This window comes from Podarcis raffonei, chromosome 10, assembly GCF_027172205.1.
Source record: "Podarcis raffonei isolate rPodRaf1 chromosome 10, rPodRaf1.pri, whole genome shotgun sequence".
NCBI classification, from domain to species: domain Eukaryota; kingdom Metazoa; phylum Chordata; class Lepidosauria; order Squamata; family Lacertidae; genus Podarcis; species Podarcis raffonei.
The window spans coordinates 63,452,232-63,480,089 of record NC_070611.1 but is presented as its reverse complement, the minus strand read 5'-3'; the positions used below and the strand labels follow the sequence as shown (position 1 = coordinate 63,480,089).

General features: G+C 45.1%; 1 protein-coding gene across 3 annotated transcripts in view; it reads right to left on the bottom strand.

Moving 5' to 3' along the window:
* BCAT1 (branched chain amino acid transaminase 1) overlaps nt 1–27,858 on the bottom strand; it is a 68,109-nt gene that overhangs the window by 15,609 nt on the left and 24,642 nt on the right. For 2 of the 3 annotated variants that reach the window (XM_053407462.1, XM_053407464.1), the window contains 6 exons: nt 21,642–21,842; nt 16,774–16,830; nt 9,615–9,725; nt 7,620–7,739; nt 5,257–5,420; nt 2,824–2,966 (listed from right to left, as the gene is read on the bottom strand). In XM_053407462.1, the coding sequence (XP_053263437.1) occupies nt 2,824–2,966; nt 5,257–5,420; nt 7,620–7,739; nt 9,615–9,725; nt 16,774–16,830; nt 21,642–21,842 (796 nt within the window). The remainder of the gene's footprint in view (nt 1–2,823; nt 2,967–5,256; nt 5,421–7,619; nt 7,740–9,614; nt 9,726–16,773; nt 16,831–21,641; nt 21,843–27,858) is intronic. The other variant, XM_053407463.1, reaches the window with a different exon arrangement.

The window sequence follows — 27,858 nt, the reverse complement described above, 5'->3', positions numbered from 1 at the left end:
GAACCATATTGTAAGAATTTGATAAGATATGTATGTGAGAGATACCACTGTGGTACCTTGGTTCTCGAACTTAATTCGTTCTGGGAGTCTGTTCGACTTCCGAAACAATTTGACAACCAAGGCGCGGCTTCCGATTGGCTGCAGGAGCTCCTGCACTCAATTGGAAGCCGCATCAAAGGTTTGGCTTCTGAAAAATGTTCGCAAACCTGAACACTCACTTCCGGGTTTGCAGCATTCGGGAGCTGATTTGTTCGGGAGCCAAGCCATTCGAGCACCAAGGTACCACTGTATATCATTTGAATCACCTCCATTATAGCTTTGTGGTTACAAATTATATTTCTTTTCTATGCTTTTGATATCTTTTTTCTGTTTACTGCCATTGCTATCCTAGAGCCTGAAAACCATTTTTTTTAAATGCACACGCATCTCTCCATACTCTATCCAAACAACCAATCTTTGATTTTTTTACTTGCCCATCACCAGCAGGTGGCAGGGAAGGTTACAGCAATTTAAAATTGAGAATAAAAATGGTTCAAAACACATTACAGTTAAATGAATAGGGTGGATCCTGAAAAGACACACATCACATGTCAAAGTCCAGGTTAAATTATCACCCTAAACCCTGACCTTAACCCTAAGGACACACTCCAGTCAGACAGCAACACTTGAGGATGGAGGAGAAGAGATATGGAGGGGTGTGGCTGTCAGGAGCTCATCCTACACTCGAGTAGGACCCTGGTAGAGACACATGCCTGACTGGCATGTTCCCTCCCTCCTGGTCCATCGTTCGGGAGCTTCAAAAGCTTTCTTCTGCCCAAATATCACAGCGACTTATGCCAACAGACATCGGCACACTTAGGGATCCGCAGAGTCTTCGCAGCTTTCGTGACAGACCTCAGCAACTCAGCATTTTGGCTAATCTACTTTATTTACATATAAACACACACAGAGCACTGCAACATGGCTCCCTCTCTCTCTCTAGCATCAGACAGCAAAGAGGAAAAACAAAGGACAATAGTCCCACTTCACGGAACACAGTAATAGAAACATTCTGTCTCCGTCACTTCTCACTCTGTGGAGTCAAACCATATACCGCCATGTGAAAGACAACAATCCTATGACCGTAATCATGGAGCAGGAATTCTAACAGTGGCCTGGGGAAATGGGTGTGGCCAGAGAACGGGGTGTGGCCTAGGAAGAATTCCAATAGCCAGACAGTGAGGTCTGGAAAGCTCCATTGGGCTCTGGTCCTTCAGTTCCCAAACTCTTGCCTATGCGCTGTGAAAGCGATCTAGAAAGGGTGCACAATGGAAATGGAAGCACCTTGCAGGAAGTACTTAAAATCTCGGAATAATATTTCGGCAACAGATGCAGCCGCCGCCTGCGGAACACACACAGCGAGTCTCAAGCTCATTTGCTGCTTGCTTCCCCTCTCCTCCTCTGGTGTGGCTGCTTTCACTTCCGATTTCCATTAACCACTTTCAAGTGCTGCCCAAGCCTCAAACCAAATACTAACTATGGATTGTTTGAAGAAGCACAAACCATAGTTAAGGTCAGGCGCTGCAATTAATGGACCTTAGGCTTGCAGAAAGTAATTTCTCACCATGCTACCGTTTAGTGCTATGTCCAAACTGGTCCTTAGTGTGCTCCAGGAGTAGGGAACCTGTGGCCTTCCAGGTGATGCTGGACTCCCAGCTCCCATCAGCCCCAGTGGTCATGAACGATGGGAGTTGTAGTCTAGGAATACCTCAAAGACTATAGGTTTCCTATCTGTGGTGCATCCTCTCTCTTGAGAAAAAAAGGACCTGGTTATCTTGCCTCCTTTGCTTGATGCCCATGCCGAGATCCCCTGCTTTGCCATGCAGCCAAAGCTGCAAACGAGCTTTCAAGGGGCTTGTTCTATTTCTATGCCTCGCCAGGCTAGCTGCCAGAGAGCGGGGAGCCCGTGAACCGTTAAAAACCCCCTTTGATAGGCAAATTCTCACTGACTGAGCAAACCATGCCCACCAGCCTAGCTCTGACTGGAGCAACATCTGCTTCCTTTGGTACCAGCCCGAGAAGGTGGCAATGTGTGTTGGCTGGTGAGCCAAAGAGCGCTCGGTTTCCCTGTGATCTGCAGCCAAACCTGTTCCCCATATGGCTTCGTTCGCTCGTCACTGCTAAAATGTGGGCAGCAGCCGTTCACACCCCACATGTGCTTTGGGGAGCCAAAGGCGTTTGGTTCCACTTTTGCCAGTACAAACAACTCTGCACTGATGTCCCCGAAAACCTTTATTCAGGCTCAAAGGAAAACGGCACAGGGGAGAATTGAGAATTTTTAACTTATTGTGCTCGCTGCGGCTGGTGAGCGCTAATAGTTCAAAGTGTCAGGAGTCCAACAGGATAGGGACGGCTGACCTACAGTGGTACCTCGGGATACATACACTTCAGGTTACATACGCTTCAGGTTACAGACTCCGCTAACCCAGAAATAGTGCTTCAGGTTAAGAACTTTGCTTCAGGATGAGAACAGAAATCGTGCTCCGGTGGCATGGCGGCAGCAGGAGGTCCCATTAGCTAAAGTGGTGCTTCAGGTTAAGAACAGCTTCAGGTTAAGAACGGACCTCCGGAACGAATTAAGTACTTAACCCGAGGTACCACTGTATACTAATACTGCTGCTCTCCTAAAACATTCCTGAAACTGCTCTGCTTCAGAGGAAACTTCATGGCCCAAACAGGCACTTGAGGCTCAAGGACCAGGCAGCCATTTTATTTGCCACAACTATGCCTGTCAGGGCTGAGGGAAAACTTAAGGTGTTGGTTAAACATGGCTGGCCACTGTACCTCCATCTTCATTTCGCCAGTACAGGAAGAGATTCATGGTCCCGACTTCCGTAATCTGATGGTCGTCTCCGTACAGCCAGAGAACCTGCTGGCAGCCTAATTCCATGGCTTCCCGCTGGGCATAAATAGAGGAGCCGTAGTTCCTTTTGGAAACAAGAGGGAAACAACAGGATAGGGTCAGGGCCTTTTTTCAGCCGGAATTCACCGGAACTCAGTTCCGGCACCTCTGAGGTGGGCACCATTGCCATTATAAGAGAACAGGGGAGGCCTTCACACCACAGCAGTTGAGATTAGGTTCGTTAAAGTTGCATATCGCTTCCCACTAAAAAGTTCCGAAGTGATTTGCAAGCAAGTAAAGAAATACAAAATTACAAAAACTGGTTTGACAATATAATATACGGTAATCCCACAATTTACAAGGGGGTTACGGTTTGGGAATTGCAGCCAAAATCATGTATATTCAAAAACCACTGGGTTCAATGGCAGGTGTGACTGTTCAAGTCATTTTTCCCAGGACCCCGTCCCCCTTTAAATTTTAAACTTATTTTTTTGCCATGTTCATAAAGCACAAGTTAAATGTGCTTACTGTACTACTGTACAAAACCCAACAAAATAAACATGTCTTTGCCAGTGCTGAAACTCTTGTTCCCAGAGTAGTTTAAGATTAAATCCGTCTTCCCATACCCAGCCCGGATATTGACAACCTTGTAACTGGAGTGGAGAGGAACCTGGGACCTCTTGCATACAATGATATGCTCTGCGACCAAGCTGTGGCCTCTCTTCTCCCACCTAAACTTAAGAAAATGGAATCTAGGACCTGCAGGAATCGCTTCCTCATATCAGATTCACCGTTGTGAATTTCAGGACTGGCCAAGCCACCTTTCCCAGGACAAAAACTTCCTGTGTGCTCTAACAAGCAAGCTGTGCTGGCTAAATCAACAGCTGGGCCATCCTATAGCCCAGTTCTTCTGGCTGGAGCAACAGGCTGCTGTCAGGCATACTGCCAGCCGTGCCTCTGAAGCTATAAAATGCATTCCCAAAATGCCTGCATTTTGCTGGACGGCCACAGATGCCTTTGCCCTGAGCCAAGGAAGAGAGAGAGAGCATTTGCAGCCAGGCTTGTCCCCTCAACTTGGCAGAAGCTTGCTGATTCCGATGAAAGCAAAGTGTGTCGTTCCAGGGATGTCGCCAGCTTCCGGGGAACAATGCCGCCAAGCCATTACACGGCTGCGTCTCAGAGTTCCTGTACCCTGGGACGGGCCGCACAAAGGACGCCTGCCAGCTGCAAGATCAGCTTGTGATTAATGTGAACCGAGAAAATAGGCGGCCCATTTTGAGCCTAGGCCCTACCCGACAAGGACAGAGTTCCCAATTATGGCACGGCACACAAACAGACCCTGAACAGACCAGTCGCGTTGTGATGTGACTCAGATTTGGAGACCCTGTCCTGAACCCCCATCCCCACTTTGACTCGTAGGTTCAGGCTGGCTAGACCAGGTGTTGGGTGAACCACACTAATGAGCTCATTGTGAAATTAATAATAAAAATGCACTTATGTTTTCATTTAGTGTGTGCAAAGCACTTCACTTCCCAGTAATTCTTACAATGGAAGATGATGTTGTGGTCCTTTTGTTACAGTTAGGAAATCTTTTATTTGCCAAAAGAAATGGCTAATATAGGGGATACTAGCAGGATTTTTGTTCTGGGGGGTTGTGGAGGATTAATACATAAGCCATGGAGTGGCTTGCCCCATAAGTAGAGAGAAGTCTGTGCCTGGGACTGTGCACTGCTGCCAACTGCAATGTTTTCAGAGCAGTTAGGGATGCCTGCAAGGCACAATGACTATGGAAGAAGAAGCCATGGTTCACCTGTATAACCCATGTTTTGCATGCAAAAGGTGTTTGCCCATCTCCAGGGGATCAGATAGCAGTTGATGTGGAGGAGCTCTGCCCAAGCCCTAGGACAGCCACCGCCCATCAGGGCAGACACTTCAGAGCTAGATGGATGGAACAATAATCTGTCCCTTTGAAAATTCATGCAGCTTGGAGCTCCAAAACTGGTTTTGGCCAACGGCAGTATACTGTGTCCCAGAGGATCCTGGAACATATTTTTGATGCAGTCTCAGATAAGCAGCATGCTCAGCACGTGATTTCCAGCCTAGTCCGCACGTCGTGAACTGAGACTAGCGGTGTCCTAGTCCCAACGCTGACATCTCCTCCAACTCTCTGGTGACGAGAGCTGGGAAATATCTCTGCCCAAGAAACACAGAGAGCTGCAACCAGCCGGAATGGACAATGCAGGGCTAGGTGGGCCAATGGCATGAACCCAAATGATCCACCCACCATTTTGAAAATGAGAATCCAATGCTCTCATGCCTACAGGGACGCTGAGCATTAGCGTCACATGGGTGTTACTTCATCAGGATGATCTTACCCTCCCAGCTTGCAGTCCCCGGTTCCTCCTTTCCAGGCTCGGACGTATTTTGGATCTGCCCACAAGGCTATGGGATTGAAGCTGCCACTCGAAAAGTACGGGCCCACAGGACTCAGTATGACATAGAGGAGGGCTTTCGACGGCTTCTTGACTCCAAGGGACGGCTGAATAGCGGAAAGAGAGGCGACGTTAAGAGCATAAGGAGGGACCTACTGGATCAGACCAGAAATCCTGTCTCTTCTCAGCGGTGAAACAGAGGATTATGGGAAACCCATCAGCAAACAGCAACAGCATTCTCCTGCATGGGATTCTCTGCAGCCGTTTTCTAGAGGCAAACTGCCCTATACTGGAGGTAATCCTCTACAACCATCACGACTATAGCAGCCACTGATACCCTTTACTTCCATGAATGTATCAAACTCCCTTTTCAAAATGACCCCATGCAAAATTTGGTTCTTCGGTGCCCATTCGGTTGAACAGTGGGTTCACTTCTAATTCATGGCGTATTTTTTTAAAAAAACAGAAGAGGTTCTGAGATAGCTCCGTTGATAGAGAATGAGACTCTCAATTTCTGGGTAGTGGGTTTGAGCCCCACGTTGGGCAAAATATTCCTGCATTTCAGGGGGTTGGACTAGATGGCACTTGTGGTGCCTCCCAACTCTGTGCTTCTAGAGAGCCTGATATGAATGAAAAGGGCCAAAAATGAAGTAGGATGAGACCCAAACAATCCCAGATTGATTGATCTCAGGGGTCCTGGATGGCAGGCATGGCTCCCTTAGCTTAAGGTTCTGGATGGCGAAGGTTCCTTGCAGCCGACTTCCAAAGCCAACCTTCCAATAGCAGTTTGATCTGCAGCAATGAGCAAATGGCAATCGAAACTTAGCTCTTTGCCACTGAAGAGGAAGCCACTATTAAAGGAGGAAGGAGAAGGTCAGGCTTGGGGAGGGGGAGCACCAGTTTATAATTGCCTCTGGTTTACATACTACTGCTACATGTTCCATATTGATTTAAAATCAGCTCACCTTCCATACCGATTTGAAATCATATTGATTGTGGAAGGAGGGGATATATTGGTTTGCTTTTGTTCTTATTTTAATTAAGCATTTTGCATTTTTTATAGTGAAATTTTATGTTGCGAACCACCCCAAGATCTGCGGGTGCAGCGCGATATACAAATGCAATAATAAAAATAAATAATAATAATAATAGAGGACTTCCTATGCAACACAAGGGGACACATATTCTGCAATTCCACACCTGAGCATGGACAACCAAACAGAAGGGAACCTAGGGCTCCTTCTGGAGAATATGAGTGTTCAAATGAAAAAGAATGGACAAGTTCAAGCTGTGCAACGAAATGAGAAAACATTTCCACTAGGTGGCACTATGGTTACCTCTAAATACAGAGGCTGCAACTTTACAAAAGAGAACATCACACTTGGTCTCTTCTCCACAATGATTTTCCTACAATAGTGCCATTTCAGCTACAGGAAAGAGCATGTACACTTTATTCTGTTTTTAGTGTTCTGTTGGGAGCCACCCAGAATGGCTAGGGAAACCAAGCCAGATGGACGGGGTATAAATAAATATAAAATTATTATTATTATTATTATTATTATTATTATTATTATTATTATTACTACTACTACTACTACTACTACTACTATTATTACTATTACCACCTATTTCTTTACATGGAGATATCCATGAAGGCACTTTTGTGTGAAGTAGGACTTATTCATTCACATAGAGCACATTAGGATTTCTCTGCCGGCAACTGCAAGTTGCAAGGTTAAAAGCAGAACCTCACTCTTGCACAGAAATCCTCTATGCTCAAATAATGCACAGACATTACGCCTTCCCAGGACAACAGAAAACACCAGGGAATGTCAGATGCTCTTTAGGCCATACAAAGGATCTGTGCATGTGAGCTCAAGGTGTTAACTTCCATTCAAACACACAACACCCGCTTCTAGGTACATCAAGTGAGGACTGGGCTACAAATGCAACAGCAACGAGGAGGCAGAATTCGGGAGGTGACAGAATAGACTGTCTCAGAATGCAGGTGGGGATAGATGAACCTTTGCAGGGTTTTCCTTTTTTTAATGACACAGCAAGAAATAGGCTGGATTGAGTATTTCTTTTTGATGTGCTCTCCCCCCCCCCTTTTTTTTAAATGCACAATTATTTTCACAGGAGGGGAAATTCTGAAAACTGCTCCCCAACCCTGCAGTTTTAATGTGGTACAACTCATTCTGCCGCCTCTGGATTCTGCTGCCATGTTCAGACCAGGCCTCAGTTAGCAAAAATGCCCAGTGAAAAAATGAAGAAAAACAAAGAACAAGGTTAGTTTTCCCACACACCTCTGTCCCAATTAACGTAGGGCGAATGTACAAGCTAGCAGCGGTCGAGTACGGCACCCACTCCTTTTCGACTTCCACGAGTTTCCGGATGCACTCCAAAAGCTCTTCTTTGTCAAATCCCTGAAAGCAAAAGCAGGAGAAGGCAACACTTAGAATAACCTTAACGTGGTTGGGAGCACACTTCAGCCGCGACGTTTAATTAGCCGATTAAGCCAGAGGCCGTGATGTTCCAACTCCTGTTAGTGAATGAGACTCCAGGGGAGGTCATATGATTCTAAACACCCAACAAACAAAACAGTTTAATTGATTTCATACCAATTGTGCAACACATCTCTAAAGCACGAGTTTGGGCTGGACATTTTAAATGCCTGCAGGGTTTTTTGGGGGGAGGAGGGTACGGGGAAGGTTCTTTGAGTCTCACATTTCTCCTTTATTATGGATTTCCCCCTTCCCAAGCAAGAGATGTATTAAAGCAGGCATCCCTAAACTCGGCCCTCCAGCTGTTTTTGGGACTACAACTCCCATCATCCCTAGCTAACAGGACCAGTGGTCCTGAAGTGTTGCCATTTTAGAGCCTCAGACTCTTAATCTCATGTCTGTGGGTTTGAGCCACGCACTGGGCAAAAGATTCCTGAATCGAATGGGGTTGGACTAGTTCAGGCATGTCCAAAGTCTGTTTGGGGGGCCTAATCCAGCCCCCCAGTTGGTTTAATCAGGCCCCTGTGGCAGTTTATTTCTTGGGGTCAAATCCCCCCAAAAGCTCGACATCTTGGGTTGGCCTTCACACATGTTCACTTCATCTGAGGTGGTTGGAGGATGGATGGCAGCTAACAGATTGAGGTTGAATCCTGACAAGACAGAAGTACTGTTTTTGGGGGACGGGAGGCGGGCAGGTGTGGAGGGCTCTCTGGTCCTGAATGGGGTAACTGTGCCCCTGAAGGACCAGGTGCGCAGCCTGGGAATCATTCTGGACTCACAGCTGTCCATGGAGGCACAGGTCAAATCTGTGTCCAGGGCAGCTGTTTACCAGCTCCATCTGGTACGTAGGCTGAGACCCTATCTGCCTGCGGACTGTCTCGCCAGAGTGGTGCATGCTCTGGTTATCTCCCGCTTGGACTACTGCAATGCACTCTACGTGGGGCTACCTTTGAAGGTGACTCGGAAACTACAACTAATCCAGAATGCGGCAGCTAGACTGGTGACTGGGGGCGGCCGCCGAGACCATATAACACCGGTCTTGAAAGACCTACATTGGCTCCCAGTACGTTTCCGAGCACAATTCAAAGTATTGGTGCTGACCTTTAAAGCCCTAAATGGCCTCTGTTCAGTATACCTGAAGGAGTGTCTCCACCCCCATCATTCTGCCCAGACACTGAGGTCCAACTCCGAGGGCCTTCTGGCGGTTCCCTCACTGCGAGAAGCCAAGTTACAGGGAACCAGGCAGAGGGCCTTCTCGGTAGTGGCACCCGCCCTGTGGAACGCCCTCCCACCAGATGTCAAAGAGAAAAACAACTACCAGACTTTTAGAAGACATCTGAAGGCAGCCCTCTTTAGGGAAGCTTTTAATGTTTAACAGGTTATTGTATTTGGGTGTTCTGTTGGAAGCCGCCCAGAGTGGGTGGGGAAGCCCAGCCAGATGGGCGGGGTATAAATAAATTATGATTATGACTATCATCATCAAATCTGGCCATCTTTGAAAAAAGTTTGGGCACCCCTGGACAAGATGATTCTCATAGTCCCTTTTACCTCTACAATTATATGACCTTATAATGGTCGCGTAGGAGCTCATTCAACATTTTGTGAATACGGATAAACAGCTCCGTGTAACCCAAGATCTTGCGTCGTCTCTCACTGATTCCATCTCTTAGGAATCTCCTTGGCAGAAACGCTGCTTTCGATCTTGGAAAGGATTTACCAATCGGGATGAAAACACTGTCCGAAGTCACAGTGGGGCAAAGAGCAAGGGGAAGAAAAGTAAACGCTTGTATTACGCACTGGCAAAGTTGCCCGCAGAGCTGACCGCAGCATCCTGTCCATGTTGAGTCCCGGACGGAACAAGCGGATTTTGCCATCCACCCCTCGGTACGCCTTCATGCCTTCGAACAGCTAAAAGAACCAAGAAGGGAGGAATCGGAGAAGTTGAGCGTAAATGGCAGACAGCGGTGAATATCGCACACACATGAACATGCACACACACAGGTAAAATAAAATACTGTAATAATAAACGCATGTGCATTCCAAATGAAATCATTGATAGCTTTACATGTTCAGAATGTTAACATTAAATAAAAACTGAGCAACTTCTGCATCATTCCACACATGAGGTTTGCTCCTCCTATGCCCACCTCTCACATTAGAAAAGAACTATCTAACGCATTATTAAAGGGCTGCAAAAATGTACCCGACTTTTTTGGGGGGCACGCGGACTTTCTAGTACTGGCGCCCTGACTGACATTCTGTTCCCTCTAGGACTGTGAGCTTCAGCTGGTTAATCAGTTAGACAGTCACAATTAGTGCCTGCCGATTTTTAAACAGCGGGGCTGCTAAGTTATATATATGTCCCTTGTCCCACACCTCAAGTGCTTTTGCCTTGCTGGAATTTGCCTAGCTGAATTGTGACAGTACCTCCTGCTTGGCTGGAAGGAGAGAGGAGGGAATGTGTAAGAACCTCTGGGTTTTGCGAAGCTGGAATATAGTCAATGGTAAAATTCGCATCCATTGCTCCCCTCAGTTTTGCCTTTGTCCACCCCTACATTTGCCCCTGCAACCTCTCTGGAATATTACCCTCAAGGGAATGTGTGCCCCCACCCCACTGTTGAAAGTTTCCCGGCCTTATGCCATCCCACAATGAAATCAGGATTTCAAACTATGGATTGTGCAAGCAGTTTTGCCATGGAAAAAGTAAGCCAGGAAAGAAAATGGGAGAATGCAAGGGCAGGAGAGGGACTGCAGTTTGTACACACATTTATGTTATGACCGAACTAAATATTGTGATTTTATCCTGTGAACCTCCCTGAGACCTGTGGGTATAGGGTGGCATATATATTTTAATAATAATAATAATAATAATAATAATAATAATAATAATAATTAATAATAATAATTAATAATAATAATAATAATAATAATAATTCTAGTTTGGTTCTGGTATGTTTGTGATATGGGAAGAAAACAGCAAATATAGACTGTCATTTTTAGCAGCAAATAGCAGGTTTTCAGAGCGATCCTAGGTGCGTTTACTGAGAAGTAAGTCCCACTGTGTTACAGTGACTTAACACCTAATATATAATATGTTTAGAAGTGCAGCTTTTGCTTACTGGGGTAGCAAATTCTCGTAATCCTTTTCATATCTCACCTTCAAAACACCAACGTATCTTCACCTTTTTTAAAAGCACCACAGTTTCATATCTATCCTAGCAATCATGACAGCGAGAAACGTATTTTATTTGGTAAGAAACGAAAGCTGGCACGTCTCGCCTTTAGGCCGCGCCCCAATCTACAGGGAGATAAGCTAAACTTTCAAGTGGAGAGCAGCTTGTACCAGGATTGTCTTGGTGTCCCTGGTCTGAAACACTGCCTGCCTAGATTCTTACACAGACCCATAGAGCAGAACAGCTATTTTATTTTATTTTACCCTAGATGCACTGTTACGGAAGATGCCCCAGACTGCCTATTATTATTATTATTATTATTATTATTATTATTATTATTATTATTATTATTATTATCTTTTGCTAAAAAAATTCGCAGAGTTTGGAGGCAAACCAAGAATGAAATCATTGCACAAGGACAAAAAGGCCTTGCCAATGCCTTTTTTTGTCTGTTCCTGGAAGAACGGGAAACATCTCGAAAATCCTGCAGTGCCCAAGTCAGCCTTTCAGTAGCTAAGGGGAAAAACCAGTGGGGAGTTCCGGGCAGGATGACTAAACTGAAAACAGCAGAGAGAGGGATTTTTCCACTGCAACAAAATCAGAGCTGGGCTTGGGAGCTGGTGAAGTGTCCTGGCCAGGTCACAGAAGTCCCACAGGCAAATCTCACTTCAGATTGCAACAGCCTGAACCTTTCCCTAGATTACGAGTTGTACATGTGAAAAGGATCTAGGGGTCTTAGTGGACCACATGCTTAACATGAGTCCACAGTGCGACGCAGCAGCAAAAAAACCCAGCTAATGCTATTCTAAGCTGCATCAACGGAAGTATAGTGTCCGGATCAAGGGAAGTAATAAAACCACTCTATTCTGCCTTGGTCAGAACACACCTGTGGTACCGTGTCTGAAGTTATGGCCATCACAATTTAAGAAGGATGCTGACAAGCTGCAATGTGTGCAGATGAGGGAAACCGAGGTGATTAAGGCTTTGGAAACCAAGCTTTATGAGGAACAGTTGAGTGGGGTATGTTTAGCCTGGAAAAGAGGAGACTGAGAGGAGATATGATAACCATCTTCAGAGATCTAAAGGGCTGTCACATGGGAGATGGAGAAAACTCATTTTCTCCTACTCCAGGGGCTAGGACTTCCATTTGAAGGCACCTTCTACTGAAGGGCTGCCTGGTCCACCTCTAGTTTAAAGATAAAGAACTATAAGATGGAAGACCAGCATGGGCCCTTGAGCTTGTCCATCAACAAGTAGCACATAATAATAATAATAATTATAATAATAATAGTTATTGGCCAGCTGACTGAGCAGCCACACAGTCAGCTGAGCACAGCTTTCTACAACTATGGTAAAATGTATTGTGTTTCTGGTTTTGTTCTGGTTTTCTCTAGAAGAGAAGACTGAGAGGAGATATAGCTTAAGGACTGTCACATGGAAGATGGAGCAAGCTTTTTTCCTGTTGCTCCAGAGCGCAGGACCCAAACAAATGGTTTCAAGTTACCAGAAAGGAGATTCCGACTAAACATCAGGAAGAACTTTCTGACTGTAAGAACTGTTTGATAGCGGAACAGACTCCCACGAGAGATGGTGGACTCTACCGTCATTGGAGGCTTTTAAAGAGGTAGGGTGACCATCTGTCAGGTATTATTATTACTATTATTATTATTATTATTATTATTATTATTATTTATTATTTCTATACAGCCCTTCTTCATCTGAGGATTACAAGGTGGTTTACAGTACACAAACACAAAAATACATAATGTAGTAATGAACAAAAACAGTAACCTCCCTCCCATTTTTATTTTTTTTAAAGGGCATAGATTGTTTAATGAGTCAAAGGCTTGGGAGAAGAGAAACATTTTTGGCCTGGCACGCAAAGATAAGTAAGGAAGACATCAGGTGAGTCTCCCTGGGAAAAGCATTCCACAAATGAGGAGCTGTTCTCATGTTGCCACCAGTTCATAGGGTGGAGGCCTTGCAGGGGTTGGACTAGATGACCCCTAGGGTCCCTTCTGACTCTACAATTCTATGCATCTATTTCAAGCAGAGTAACTATTCCTAAATTATCATCATTAGTAGATTTCTTCACCACGAAAGTCCCAGGGTGGATTACAACTTGTGAAAATTCATACCAAAATCTTTTTTTAAAAAGGAGAGGTATTGCAACAATTTAAAAAAATACAATATTGCAAAATAAGTTAAAATGGGTTAGCATCAAAATAATAAGGTGCATCCTCAAAATCTCTCTCCCTCTCTGAGGTGTCAAAGGTTAGAGAGGGGCGTCCCAACACCTGAGAGAGTCCGCAAGTGCAGGTTCTCTTTTGAAGCGCCATATTTCCTTTGTTTTGGAAATCTGCAAGTGCCCTGCCTATCTGCAAGCAACCCTTTCCATCTTTTTTTTTTTTTTTGGGGGGGGGGAGGGATAACAAACAGAAATCTCCAAGGAAAGCTGTAGCTTTGTTATCAGGCAAACCAGTTTGCGCAGACCCTGCTCTTGTGGAAACTAAGAAAGTGGCCTTCTTAGTTATGGCACCCGGATCAGGCCAGCCCAGCTATTGGGCAGAGTGAGGGGCTGCCTCAAGCAGCTGATTTGGGTATCATTAAAGGGGAGCAACTTGATATTCAATATGCAGTGGTACCTCGGTTTACGAACTTAATCCGTTCCGGAAGTCCGTTCTTAAACCGAAACCGTTCTTAATCCGAGGTGCGCTTTCCCTAATGAGGTCTCCTGCCGCCGGTGCCCTTCCACCATTCGGATTCCATTCTTAGACCGAGGTAAAGTTTGCAAACCGGGACACTATTTCCGGTTTTGCAGAGTTCATAAACCAAATCATTCTTAAACCGAGGTACCACTGTATAATGTTTCTACTGTGTGGGAAGGGCAGAGTCGCCTGTGGGATTTTCTGCCTCAGATGCCAAAATAACTTGACAGGCCTCGAGTATTATGTACCTTCATTTATTTGTGGGTGGGGTTTTTTTTTAGGGGGGTGTGCCATTTAGTGCTGTGTCTCAGGTAGCAATATGTCTCGGGCCACCACTGACCCCAGTTGTGGAATCATCTCTCTGGGAACACCCATCCTGCTCCTTCGGTGGGGCTGTTCTCACGTTACACTGGACCTCGGGACAAACTGCCCCCTTTGCATCTGGAGTGTAGCGTTTGTGTGTACCCTGTTTGCACAGCTCAGCTATTGTTTACACAGGTGTACCGGATGCACAGTCACTGAACGTTACACGTGAAAGTATAGTATTTGTGTACAGCTCAACCATTTGTGTACACAGATACATCCGTAACGTGCGAACAACTCTACTGTTTGCTTTTAGGTTCCCGGTGAAGACAATCTTATTCTTCCAGGTTTTTCATATTCTAATGCCGCTCTTTTGTACTGTTTATTCACTTTGTTTTTAGTAGGCTAGAAACGCTTTTAAAATAAAAATACCATTAAGGAGATACCCCTGGTGTATCTCTCAAACACCCCAATGGGAAGGTGTTTGTCTTTAAAGTGTTATGTTAGGCCAAAGCTACGATCCTAGCTTATAAACAGCTACTTGCATAGTTGCCTAGGCAACCGGCCAGAAAAGCTCGGAGTTATTACTTTAATTTTACACAGGGCATGCATATTTACTTGGAAGTCCCCCCACTCAGGTCCTATTCAGGCGTTTGCTCCTAAGTCTGTGGGTTAAACGTGGGGAGGGGATTTGGGCAAAAGATGCAAGTCCCACCTCATGTTCTAAGCCCCATGTTCTAAGCGAGGGTCTCAAACAGGATTTTCAATGCACAGAAACTGCCTTCAGACCTTCGCTTTCGATTTCTAGTCTCCCATCCCCCTCCCCTTAATTTTTAGTTAGGGGGGAAAGCGAATCAGTGGGTCATGATATAGATTTTAGGTAAAAGGTAAAGAACTGCTGGGCGGTTAAGTCCACTCAAAGGCAACTATGGGGTTGAGGCGCTCATCTCGCTTTCAGGCCGAGGGAGTTGGGCGTTTGTCCAACGGCCAGCTTTCCGGGTCATGTGGCCACCATGATTAAACTGCTACTGGTGCAACGGGACACTGTGATGGAAGCCAGAGCGCACGGAAATGCCGTTTACATTCCCGCTGCAGTGCTACCTATTTATCTACTTGCACTAGTATGCTTTCGAACTGCTAGCTTGGCAGGAGCTGAGGCAGAGCAATGGGAGCTCACCCCATTGCGAGGATTTGAACCACCCACCTTCTGATCGGCAGGCCCAAGAAACTCAGTGGTTTAGACCACAGCGCCATGCGCCCTGGCACTCGTGACAGACCTCCATGCGCCAATAGCAATTTAGTCATGCTGGCCACAGAAAGCTGTCTGTGGGCAAACGCCGGCTCCCTCGGCCTGAAAGCGAGATGAGCACTGCAACCCCATAGTTGCCTTTGACTGGACTTAACCGTCCAGTGGTCCTTTGCCTTTTTTACCTTTAAGATTTTACCCCTACCCCTTCAATCCCTCTTGCATAATACTAGAGGCTGTGGCTACCCAATGAAGGACAGAAAAAACGAAGTAGTTCTTCATGCAGCCTACAGTTAAAGTGCATGGAATTTAAAGTGCTGCGAGGGGCAGCAACGGCCACCAACTTGGACGGCTTTAAAAGGGGGATTGGACAAATTCATGGAGGCTACTAGCCATGCCGGCTATGTTCTCCTGTCTCCAGATGCATAAATGCTTCTGAATTTCAGCTGCTGCAAGCCACAGGAGAGGAGATCTCAGATCCTGCTTGCAGGTTTGACGCTAGACCTTTGGCCTCACACGGCAGGCGTCTTCTTATGGGGCACCAACACTGTTGGGGGTGGGGTTTGTGTCCATGCCCCATCCCCACTTTGGGCCCATGTGCTTATAGGCAAATGCCTGAATAGGACTTTACTCATCGCATATGAAAAGCAGCCTAGTTAGACCTGTCGGATGCGCCAAACACCTCCTAAAAAATCAGTTGTTCACCAAGGTCTAAGTGGCTTTTCCTGTTCAGTTGCTGACTTTCCTATAATACATGATGCGGTTTTTCCTGCATTTTGATTGTATTCTGGTCTTTATTTCTATTATCTGATTGTACTGCATTGGTTTGAATAAAGGCCATCGCTAAAATACACCCCTAAAATGCGATCTCTTAAATTATGGCTTCTCCTATCTAAAAGAGCACCATTACAGTGATATCTTGGTTTACAACCATAATCCGTTCCGGAGGTCCAGTTGTAAACCAAAACAGGTCGTAAGCCAGGGCGCGCTTTCGCCAATGGGGCCTCCAAAAATAAAAAAAAAGGTTGTAATAATTTAAAAAATGGGTTGTGATCCAAAAAAATGGACACGCACTTCAGGGTTTGACGTGGTTGTAATCCAAAACAGTTGCAAACCAAGGTACCACTGTATAGGCTGCACTCAGGTTTCATGGAAGCCAGACGTAGGGATAAAGAGTTTACTGGATTTTGATTTTAAATGCTTAAGAGTTTTTGACTCCCCCCCCCCCCAAAAATTACCTCTTTAAGTGGTACATCTATTTTCTAAATGAAGACAATATTGGAAAGGCTAGTTTAGGCTCATTCTTGATGGCAGCATCCATACATTCATTCACACCCACAAACAAACAGTAATAATCTGACATCTGCTGTGCGTCTGCAACACACAAGCTAGACCACGTAGCCTGCAGAGCCAGGATTATCATGGGCGGAGGGGTCACGGATCACAAGAAATGCAGAGAGACGTGGGTGGGGTGAGATGGGGGGAGGAATGCCAAAAGCATCATTGTCATGTTGTGTTATACCCACTGTATATTCATTGAGCCATAGCATTTGGAGCAGTTTCGCCTCTGTCAGTCCTCTTGGCTAGAGGAAACATGGTGCAACAAAGGTAAAAAGGGGAAAAAATAAAATAAAAATAAAAAATAGGGGGGAAAATATGTATATATTAAAAAGAGCATATTGGTTATTAGCATGAAGATTTCAGAGACAGCGTATTACAGCAGTGACGCTACGGCGAGCGAGACAAACATCCAGGATCCCATTGTGGCTCCTTGCTCCTCAGAAAAACAGGGGAGTTATTATCGTCCCGGCGACCTCCAGAACTTTTGGGTTCCAACTTCCATCAGCCCCAACTGCATGGCTGAAAATCAGAGTTGATGGGAGCTTTAATACAAAACATTTGGAGGGCACTAGGTTGGGGGAAACTGCCTGACTGCATCCAGATCTCCTCAGTCTAAAAAATTCCTCCCACCCCCCAAAAAATAACCCCCACAGAGTTCTTCTTTGGGAGGCAAGAGGTTAAAATGTTTAATTAAACACAAAAATGGATTTAAAAAATAGAGAGAGCCCAGTACTGTATTCCTGAGAGCTTAGAAGTTTTTCAGGGGAAAGGGTTTGGGGCCAGATTCTCTTTCCCACCTAAATCTTTGGAAAGCATGGAAGTTCAGCAGTGCCAGAACAAATGTACATTTTTAAACGTGTCCAAGAGGGAGAGGACGTTACGGCCACATTTTCTCCACATGCTCTGTGGCAGCGGAAATGTGCACTTGCTGAGGCTCTGACACCAATGGTGGCATAACATGTTCAGTCTCGTTGGACATAGAAATGGCAGCATTTGGTGCCTCAACCGTTAACCACCCTGGCTTCTGGCAGTTACCAATTCATTTTGCTGCAGGAAGCTTCAAGTTCTACAACTGTGCTACACCACTATATATTACTTAATTGTCCAGCAGAACAACTGGCGTAGCTTGTTTTGCTTGCGAAGTCGAGGGGCTGATTAACAAATGATGAGTTGTGTGTGCAAATGAATCAGCATGGGCCAGACATCACAGACAATATTTCCATAGTGTCTGTGTTTGAACATCACAAATAAACCAGAGTTTATCATGATGCAAATGAGCCTATGCGAGCCTTCCATGTTCCCCCTTCTCATCTGGTATGGCTCATGAGGAGACTGGAAACTTGCTTCTGTTTCATTATTATTATTATTATTACGCAACCCAAACTGTGGATATAGTCTTAATTTGGAATAACTGAAGCTGGCCAACTTCACAAACTATGGCTTGAAGTTGGTTTGTTTCTGACAAACCATAGTTAAGCTAACCATAGATGGTTGAGTTCAGGCAACACAGCAAGCCACCATTAATCAAAACGGAAATGAAATCTTCTAAATTTATCACACCCGTGCTGGGGAGAAGACGAGTACAAGTCTGATGATTTGGCAATCTCATTCCCATCATGATAAACCATGGCTTATTGTGATATCAAAATGTGCAGTCATAATCTAAAGTGCAATACTTTTCACGGCAGTCAGTTCATTCATTCAGCTGCAAGTCATTCATTTTTTTAATAAGTGAGTGATGTACGTACAGGTCTGGACCTCCCTTAATATGCTTGCTTATTTATTTCACAGCATGCCTTCTTAAAACCCCAACATGCAGCACGGCTAGGAATGTAACCAGATGCATCGTGTGTCTTGGAGGCATTCACCATTTTGAGTATATCTCCAGAATAAATCTTATTTTATGCCTGCTTTTAAAAAAACAACTTAGCTCAACTGCAGGAACAGTGGGCAGGGATGATGGGAAACGCAGGCAAGGCATGCCTATTAGAATTCCTCCTCTATGATTGCAGTCATGGGATTGTTGTCTATCACATGACGGTGTATGTTTTGACTCCACAGAGTGGGAAGTGACGGAGACAGGATGTTTCTATTACTGTGTTCCGTGAAGTGGGACTATTGTCCTTTGTTCTTTTTCCTGTCTGAGAGAGGGAGCCATGTTGTAGTGCTCCGTTTGTACTTCTATGTAAATAAAGTAGATTAGCCAAAATGCTGAGTTGCTGAGGTCTGTCACGAAAGCTGCGAAGACTCTGCAGATCCCTAAGTGTGCCGATGTCTGTTGGCATCGGTCGCTGTGATGTTTGGGCAGAAGAGAGCTTTTGAAGCTCCTGAACGATCGACCAGGAGGGAGGGAACATGCCAGTTGGGCATGTGTCTCTGCCAGGGTCCTACTCGAGAGTAGGAAGAGCTCCTGACATGGGGCATGGGGTGGCTATTGCTACCAAATTAGAGAAGACAAGAGTTAACCCTAGAAATGTGGGTTTGTTCCACTGCCTTATGGTTGAGCAGTGTTCTCACCTGGTGGACTATTCTTGATGTGACTGAGCCGTCTTTTCAGCTGCAAAGAACTGGCAGCTCCCAATCCCACGAAGAAAAATGGAGGGTGGGGGCTTGGTACTTCACAACAGCTGTTCTACACCACGGCCCCCCTCCCAACTTTCACTGTGGCACTACACGGATGTTTAAAAATGGCAGAAGTAAACTGCTACGGTCTTAAACAGTCGTCACAAATAAATGAATGGTGCTAGTGGCACACCGCCAGGCTTCTGACAGAGTAAACATGACTTTCTGAAATCCTACCGAGTTTGTTCTCAATACCCTATGTTGAGATCGTTGGTCTTCAACTGGAGGGTTGGGACTCACTGCAAGGTCATACCTCAATTGAGTCAGAACAGTAGAAGTGCTACCATAAATATATTGAAAGATGAATAAATGGGTCCTCAAATGTATGTTTGGACCAAAAGGTGAGTCCCAGGTTGAAGGTTATTGAGCTAAACTACATGTTTTGCAGAAGGGCACGGGTGCCTCCCCATAAGAGAATTCCTGTCGAGACATGACAAAGGCCCACTATCTATACTTTCTTCTTCTTCTTCATCATCATCATCATCATTATTTTATTTATGATTTTCAGTTTTATACATTTCAATAATTTTACATTCATTTCAGCATTTCAAAACTTGACTTCCTTCCCCCTCTTTCTGCGGTTCCTTAACTTTATTTTTAATTTTTTCTGCATATCCAAATTAACTTAATTTACTCATTTATTCATCTACTTTAAAAATATCCTCTTATAAAACTGCAGGTTATTACAGTAATCCTGCCAGTGTTCTTATCCATTTAAAGTTTATTTGTAAATATTCAATAAACCATTTCCATTCTTTTATAAAAAGTTTGTTGTCTTGATTCCCGCCCCCCCCCCCCCCGCCCGGTAAGTTTTGCCATTTCTGCATATTTCATAAGTTTTTCTATCCATTCTTCTTTTGCTGGGTCTTCTTCTTCTTTTCATTTTTGGGCAAGTAACATTCTTGCCACTGTAGTCACATACTTGAATAAATTTATATACAGTTTGGGTTGTTCTGTCCCTTAATTCCCCAAAGGACGGCTTCTGGGTTTTGTTTTGTTTTTACAAACGTTATTTTAAACATCTTTTTCAATTCATTATATATCATTTCCCATCATTTCCTATCTACACTTTCCTGAAACAGTCGAAGATATTTTTGTTCCAACAGGCTTTTTCCAGCTATATAAATGGGTATTTACCATGAGTGTCCACTTGTTAGGGTTTTAGTCTTGTTTTAAATATATCTGTTTTGTATTTTTAACTGTTTCTAATTCTTTTACGTGTAAATCACTTTGTGTGATTAATAAATCAATTGTAGCAATAATAATAATAATAATAATAATAATAATAATAATAATAATAATAATAATAATATCATCAGTGGCTAACGTTAAAGCTTTTGAAAACTAGCAAAATGATGTAATCCTGTGGACATGTCCCTGTCTTGACGCAAATGGCAGCCAATGAAATGGGGGTGGGGAAATAGATCATCATACATTTCCTCCTAACTATATGTTGCTGGAAAAATGGGGTCAGCAATGTTGCCATCTCTCCCTCTCTGCATTCCTCTCCCTCCATATCCGATTATTCTGTCAGTAATAACAACAGAGTAGATTTTGGCACCTTGTGTTTTATCACTGAAACATAGGTGAAAACATTTTATAAAGCACAAGAAGAAATATTCTGTTTCAAAATAAACCCACACTCAAAACCAAAATCCATAGTTTGGGGGGGGTAATGTTTATTAGACCGAATATCATAAAATAGTGAGCAAAGGATGTGGGTTTTTTTAATATAAAAAAAGTTTTTGAAAGTGTTCATCGATCTGGATGTTAAGCAAAGCAGGGGATAGATATGAGGGAGGGAAGGAGGGAGGGAGAGAGAGAGAGAGAGAGAGAGAGAGAGAGAGAGAGAAAGAAAGAAAGAGAGAGAGAGAGAGAGAGAGAGAGAGAGAGAGAGAGAGAGAAGCAAGCTTGGTGTTAAAAACCCCACCTGCATTATACAGTGGACACTCAGGTTGCGAACGTGATCCGTGCGGGAGGCACGTTCGCAACCCGCAACTGCGGTGCTTCTGTGCAAAGCGCAATTTAGCGCTTCTGCGCATGCGCTGAAACCCGGAAGTAACCCGTTCAGGTACTTCCGGGTTTGGCGCGGTGCGCAACCCTAAATCACGCAACCCAAAGCGTCTGTAACCTGAGGCATGACTGCACATGTAAAGCAGTAGTTCTGCATGTAAACCGTCATGAGTTTCTAAGGGTGCTGAGAGTTGTTAGGCAACCCCTGCTCCTGTTTCAGAGCTACAATTCCCATAATAGTTTAATGACCAATGCCGCTTCCCAGTGAACTGTAGCTCTGAGAGGGGAGCAGGGGTCTCCGAACAAATCTCAGCACCCTTAACACACTAACACTTCCCGCGAGTCTTTGCGGGAAGCCAGGATGGCTTAAAGTGGCATTATACTGTTTCGCTGCTTCTCATACTGTCGCTGTACTCACTTCTACGGCGTAGTGAAGAGCAGAGATAGAGGGGTGCAGCGAGAGGTTTTCCAGAGGTTTGATGTGAGGCTTCTCCCAGCCGGAAGCCAGCGACCATTCGATGAAGAGCATGTTGTCGGTGAAGACAGTCCCAAACACCAGGCCTTTCGGGTCTGGCTTCTCTTTGAAAGTTGCAGACGGGGTGATGATTAGATCAGCAGCCTGGGCAGACGAAAACAACAACAGCACATGAAAACACATGTAAAGCTACAGTGGTACCTCGGGTTAAGTACTTAATTCGTTCCGGAGGTCCGTTCTTAACCTGAAGCACCACTTTAGCTAATGGGGCCTCCTGCTGCTGCTGCGCCGCCGGAGCCCGATTTCTATTTTCATCCTGAAGCAAAGTTCTTAACCTGAAGCACTATTTCTGGGTTAGCAGAGTCTGTAACCTGAAGTGTATGTAACCTGAAGTGTCTGTAACCCAAGGTACCACTGTATACCTGAGGGAGCGTCTCCACCTCCATTGTTTTGCCCGAACACTGAGGTCCAGCGCCAAGGGCCTTCTGGTGGTTCCCTCACTGCAAGAAGCCAAGTTACAGGGAACCAGGCAGAGGGCCTTCTCGGTAGTGGCGCCCGCCCTGTGGAATGCCCTCCCATTAGATGTCAAAGAAATAAACAACTGTCTGACTGGCATCTGAAGGCAGCTCTGTTTAGGGAAGTTTTTAATATTTAATGCTGTATTGTTTTTAACACTTGATTGGGAGCCGCCCAGAGTGGCTGGGGAAACTCAGCCAGATGGGTGGGGCATAAATAATAAATTATTATTATTATTATTATTATTATTATTATTATTATTATTACCACTGCAATTATTATTGCCACTGCAATCACATGGCACACGCTGCCCTAAGTAAGCACAGGACTGCAAGCTGAAAAACAGAATTAACATTCATCCTGCACCAAGACACGTGCACCAAAAAAACCACAAGAGAATAGGGTGAAAAACCGCAGGTTCATTTCCTCGATGCAGAACGTCTGCGTTGAGGAAACGTTAACGCTGACTTGTCAAAATGTAAAATTGGCTCCGAAGTCTTCTATGTAGGCAGGCAGGGAAAGCACTACATGAAATGCTGTCCTTACAGAACTAGCAGTGGCTGCGAAAGGACAAAAGCGGCTGTGTGACTGTGCTGGCATTCAAAGCCACCATGTGGGGAGCCTGGTCTTTGTGGGGAGCCTCAGCAGGTGGCAACTTGGGAGGCTCAGAAAGCAAACGAAATGGGACAATACGTACATATGCAACAGCTATTTTAGTTTGTCGGTGCCTGTATCTAATCTGCAGGGTGGGGGGCGGACTGGGGAAAGGCGGTAGCTCAGCGGTAGAGAATCTGCCCTGCATGCAGAGGGTTCCAGGTTCAATCCCCAGCACTTCTAGTTTTGGCGGCGAGAAGCTGCTATCTTAAATTGTGGAGAGCTACTACATGGGTGGCGCTGTGGTCTAAACCACAGAGCCTAGGGCTTGCCAATCAGAAGCTTGGCGGTTCGAATCCCCACCACGGGGTGAACTCCCGTTGCTTGGTCCCTGCTCCTGCCAACCTAGCAGTTCGAAAGCACGTCAAAGTGCAAGTAGATAAATAGGTACCACTCCGGTGGGAAGGTAAACGGTGTTTCCGTGCGCTGCTCTTGTTCGCCAGAAGCAGCTTAGTCATGACCCAGAAGCTGTATGCTGGCTCCCTTGGCCAATAAAGCAAGATGAGCGCCGCAAGCCCAGAGTCATCCACAACTGGACTTAATGGTCAGGGGTCCCTTTACCTTTACATTAAAAACATGGGGTGGTAGTCAACGCTAGGCATATTGGCTTACCTTTTACCTTCTGCTCTCTAAGCACAGGACTGCACTTTCCAGGTCTGTGCCTGAGTGCTATCATCATCATCATCATTATTTACACTAGTGGACAAAATTGTGGAAACCTTTTGGAAAAAGTGTGTTTCTGAGCTTTGATGGCTCATGACACCACTTTCCTTTTTTTTTAGTAATACCGTAAAATTATATATCAATGGAAATATAATTTAATGAAGAATGTAATTCAACAAAGTTTGTTCAGTTATCTGCATTCTATCAAAAGTTATAGCCAAATAACCAGAAAAAGGAGGCACAACTTGCTTAGGTTGATATGCAGTAGCTTTCCTTCACTTGAATGTAGCCAATGAACTTGAGTGTTTAGGAGCCAATCAGGTGTTATGAGCCATCAAACATTGGAAATACACTTTCCCCAAAAGGTTTCCACAATTACAATTCCACAATAACTAGTGTGTTACCTGACCTTTACTGCTGAATCGGAGCAAGCAGCAATTCAGATTTTCTACAGGATGCTCCGATTCAGAGCTGAAGAGTTGGTTTCCACAGGAAAAGCGGGGGTGGGGGGGTGGAGGAAGAGAAAAAGTATTCGGACATAGACCTGGGAAGCCCAGATCTGTGCCTAGAAATGTAGAAGAACATATCCTTGGTAACATGCTCTGGTTATATCTCGCTTGGACTACTGCAATGCGCTCTATGTGGGGCTACCTTTCAAGGTGACCCGGAAACTACAACTAACCCAGAATGCGGCAGCTAGACTGGGGTGACTGGGAGCGACCGCCGAGACCATATAACACCGGCCTTGAAAGACCTGCACTGGCTCCCAGTACGTTTCCAAGCACGATTCAAAGTATTGGTGCTGACCTTTAAAGCCCTAAACGGCCTCGGCCCAGTATACCTGAAGGAGTGTCTCCACCTCCATCGTTCCGCCCGGACACTGAGGTCCAGCGCCGAGGACCTTCTGGCAGTTCCCTCGCTGTGAGAAGCCAAGTTACAGGGAACCAGACAGAGGCCTTCTTGGTAGTGGCACCCGCCCTGTGGAACGCCCTCCCACCAGATGTCAAAGAGAAAAATAACTACCAAACTTTTAGAAGACATCTAAAGGCAGCCCTGTTTAGGGAAGCTTTTAATGTTTAATAGGTTATTGTATTTTAGTGTTTTGTTGGAAGCCGCCCAGAGTGGCTGGGGAAACCCAGCAAGATGGGTGGGGTATAAATAATATAATAAATAATAATAATAAATTTCTGTGCCCAGCATAAAATTCTGCGGGTTGCATTCCACCAATGTTTACTCAGAATAGCCCTACACTGAAACCAATGCAAATGGGTAACTAAGACGTGTTAATTTCAGTGGGTCTACTTTTGAGAAAAAGCTAAGCTGAATGTAGCCCCACATGTACACAGTACTATCCCAGCAGCCCACATGCACTAATAAAGAAAGAAAGAAAATAAATGGTGTGCGCACAAAACGTTCGCCTGACGTTAGTCATTTGGTAACAAGAGCAGGCACAGCAAAACTGAAGTACATTGTACCCTGAAGGGCAGCCCCTTGAGGGTGACCACAAACACCTGCAGAGGCTTATAATTTGTGGTTTTCCATTTAATCTGGAACTGTAACCATTTTCTTATTCGGTACTGGCTACCGGAAGCCGCTGCCACAATTCAGGCAATTTTCCTCTGACTGCCAGAGGAAAGAGAAGAAAGCATTGGAGGCCGGTCCGTTAGGGCATATGGAGAACAACCTCCCCCCGCCGCCTTCCTCCCCGCCTCAATTTGCCTACAGTGGTACCTCAGGTTAAGAACTTAATTCATTCCAGAGGTCCGTTCTTAACCTGAAACTGTTCTTAACCTGAAGCACCACTTTAGCTAATGGGCACCGCTGCACAATTTCTGTTCTCATCCTGAAGCAAAGTTCTTAACCCGAGGTACTATTTCTGGGTTAGCGGATCCTGTAACCTGAAGCGCCTGTAACCTGAAGCATCTGTAACCCAAGGTACCACTGTATTTACAACCAGTCTAGGGGGTAGCACTCACTGCCTGGCTGTTAACCAGGAGGCTGGTGGTTCGAGCCCACCCAGGGAAGGCTGTGGACGGGATTCCTGCATTTCAGGGGGTTCTATGATTCTTCCTCCTTAGCTTCGATATTGCCTTTGCATAACTCTGCCTGGAGGAGGAGGAAGAAGAACTAGAATTAGTTGTCTGACAACTAGCCTTGTCACTGGCTGTGGATCCACCCAACTGCTGATCTCCTCTGCCCTTTAGCCCTCTAGTCCCAATAGGAAGGGACCACCCAGGAAATGTCAAAAGCAGGGAGGGGAAGAAGAGTGTTAATTTGTGGAAGCAAACAGTTGACCGGGACAGAAAACGGACAAAAGATGGAAACAAGAAGAAATTCCGACAAAAGAAGAATGGCAGACGAAATTAATGGACTATGCAGAATTGGACAAAATGACAGGAAGGATTCGGAACCTGCGGGACCAGAGATTTACAGAAGATTGGAAGAAGTATATGAAGTATTTGAAGAGCAACTGTAACCAACAAATTACGCTAGTAGGACTACAAGAAGTTTTGTAAGGAGAAATATACGAAGCATTACAAAGTAGAAAAACAATAGAGATAAAGGGCCACCTCTGCTCAGGGAAGGCCCCATGTTGGAATCTCCATATGAACCTACCCGGCCCCTGAGATCATCCTCTGTGGCCCTTCTTTGTGTGCCTCCTCTCCATGGGAGGTCTGGAGAGTGACAACACAAGAACAGGCCTTTTCTGAAGTGGCTCCCTGTTTGTGGAATGCCCTACCAAGGGAGGCTCGCCTGGTGCCTTCATTATACATCTTTAGGAGTCCGGCGAAAACATTCCTGTTTAACCAGGCCTTTGGCTGATTGACAGTCAATGCCCTTTTAAATGTGTTGTGGAAGGATAGATTACTGGGTTGTTTCTGTTTCTTTTCTTTTTTTTGTTTTGTTTTTATTATGTGTTTTGTGTTTTTTTACATTGTACTTTTATGTTGTGAACCACCCAGAGATCTACAGGTATAGGGCGGTACAGTGGTACCTCAGGTTACAGATGCTTCAGGTTACAGACGCTTCAGGTTACAGACTCCGCTAACCCAGAAATAGTACCTTGGGTTAAGAACTTTGCTTCAGGAGGAGAACAGAAATTGCACGGCGGCAGCGGGAGGCCCCATTAGCTAAAGTGGTACCTCAGGTTAAGAACAGTTTCAGGTTAAGAACGGACCTCCAGAATGAATTAAGTTCTCAACCCGAGGTACCACTGTACACAAGTTTAATAAATCATCATCTTCTTCATCATCATCACATGCACCTATCAAGGCCTGCACAGAGACTACAAAGCAGAACAGAGGGATGCTCTCTCCTTTTGCATGTTGCCTAGTGAAGGAAGCATTCCTCAGCAAGCAGGCAGAGCTAGATGGAAAACACAACAAACCTTGGATGCAATAATTGCCAGGTTCCCACAAGGAATAACAGGGGGTTGCAAAATTCAGGCTGCATGCAGCGCAATGGTCCATTTTGCTGCATATCATCCCTCAGTGTTCTGAGCGCACTCCGCCCAAGGAGGATAAATGGATGGTAGTTTAATTCTTTATTGTTTAAGCATGCAGTTACAGTACAGCGGTACCTCGGGTTAAGTACTTAATTTGTTCCAGAGGTCCGCTCTTAACCTGAAACACCACTTTAGCTAATGGGACCTCCTGCTGCCGGTGCGCCGCCGCTGCACAATTTCTGTTCTCATCCTGAAGCAAAGTTCTTAACCTGAAGCACTATTTCTGGGTTAGTGGAGTCTGTAACCTGAAGTGTATGTAACCTGAAGCGTATGTAACCTGAGGTACCACTGTAGTTCCTAAGGTGCCCAGAACACACACAGCTTCTGGTGTCCCCTCCCCGAGTCACCATATTTCAAGAAGTGGAAATCTGGACAGTTGTTGAACATTTTTGTGAAATCTTTAAAAAAAGGGGGGGAAGCTTTAGCTTTTTTTAATGAAAATCTACACTACTGACATGGGCTGCCATATATCCGGATGTTCCCAGACATCTGAGCAATTTTCGTCCGGACACTTGATTACGAGGGATGGATAGCGGCTATGTCTGGGAAAATCTGGATGTATGGCAAACCACACACCCCTCCAGGCTTGTGCTCTGAGCTGGACTGCTGGAGCAGCAGAGCGACCACGTCTCCACCCAAATTTAAATATTCTCGCATGCAAGCAACCTGCAGCTTCTCCTACATGGAGGTTGCCACCGTTCCTCAGGGTGGATAAAAATAAATGATTTTTTTTTAATTGGATTTTTTAAAATTTAAATTGGATTTTTAAAATAAAATGCTTTTGATGGGGAAAATCTTTCTAAAGATAAGTTTCTATTTAAG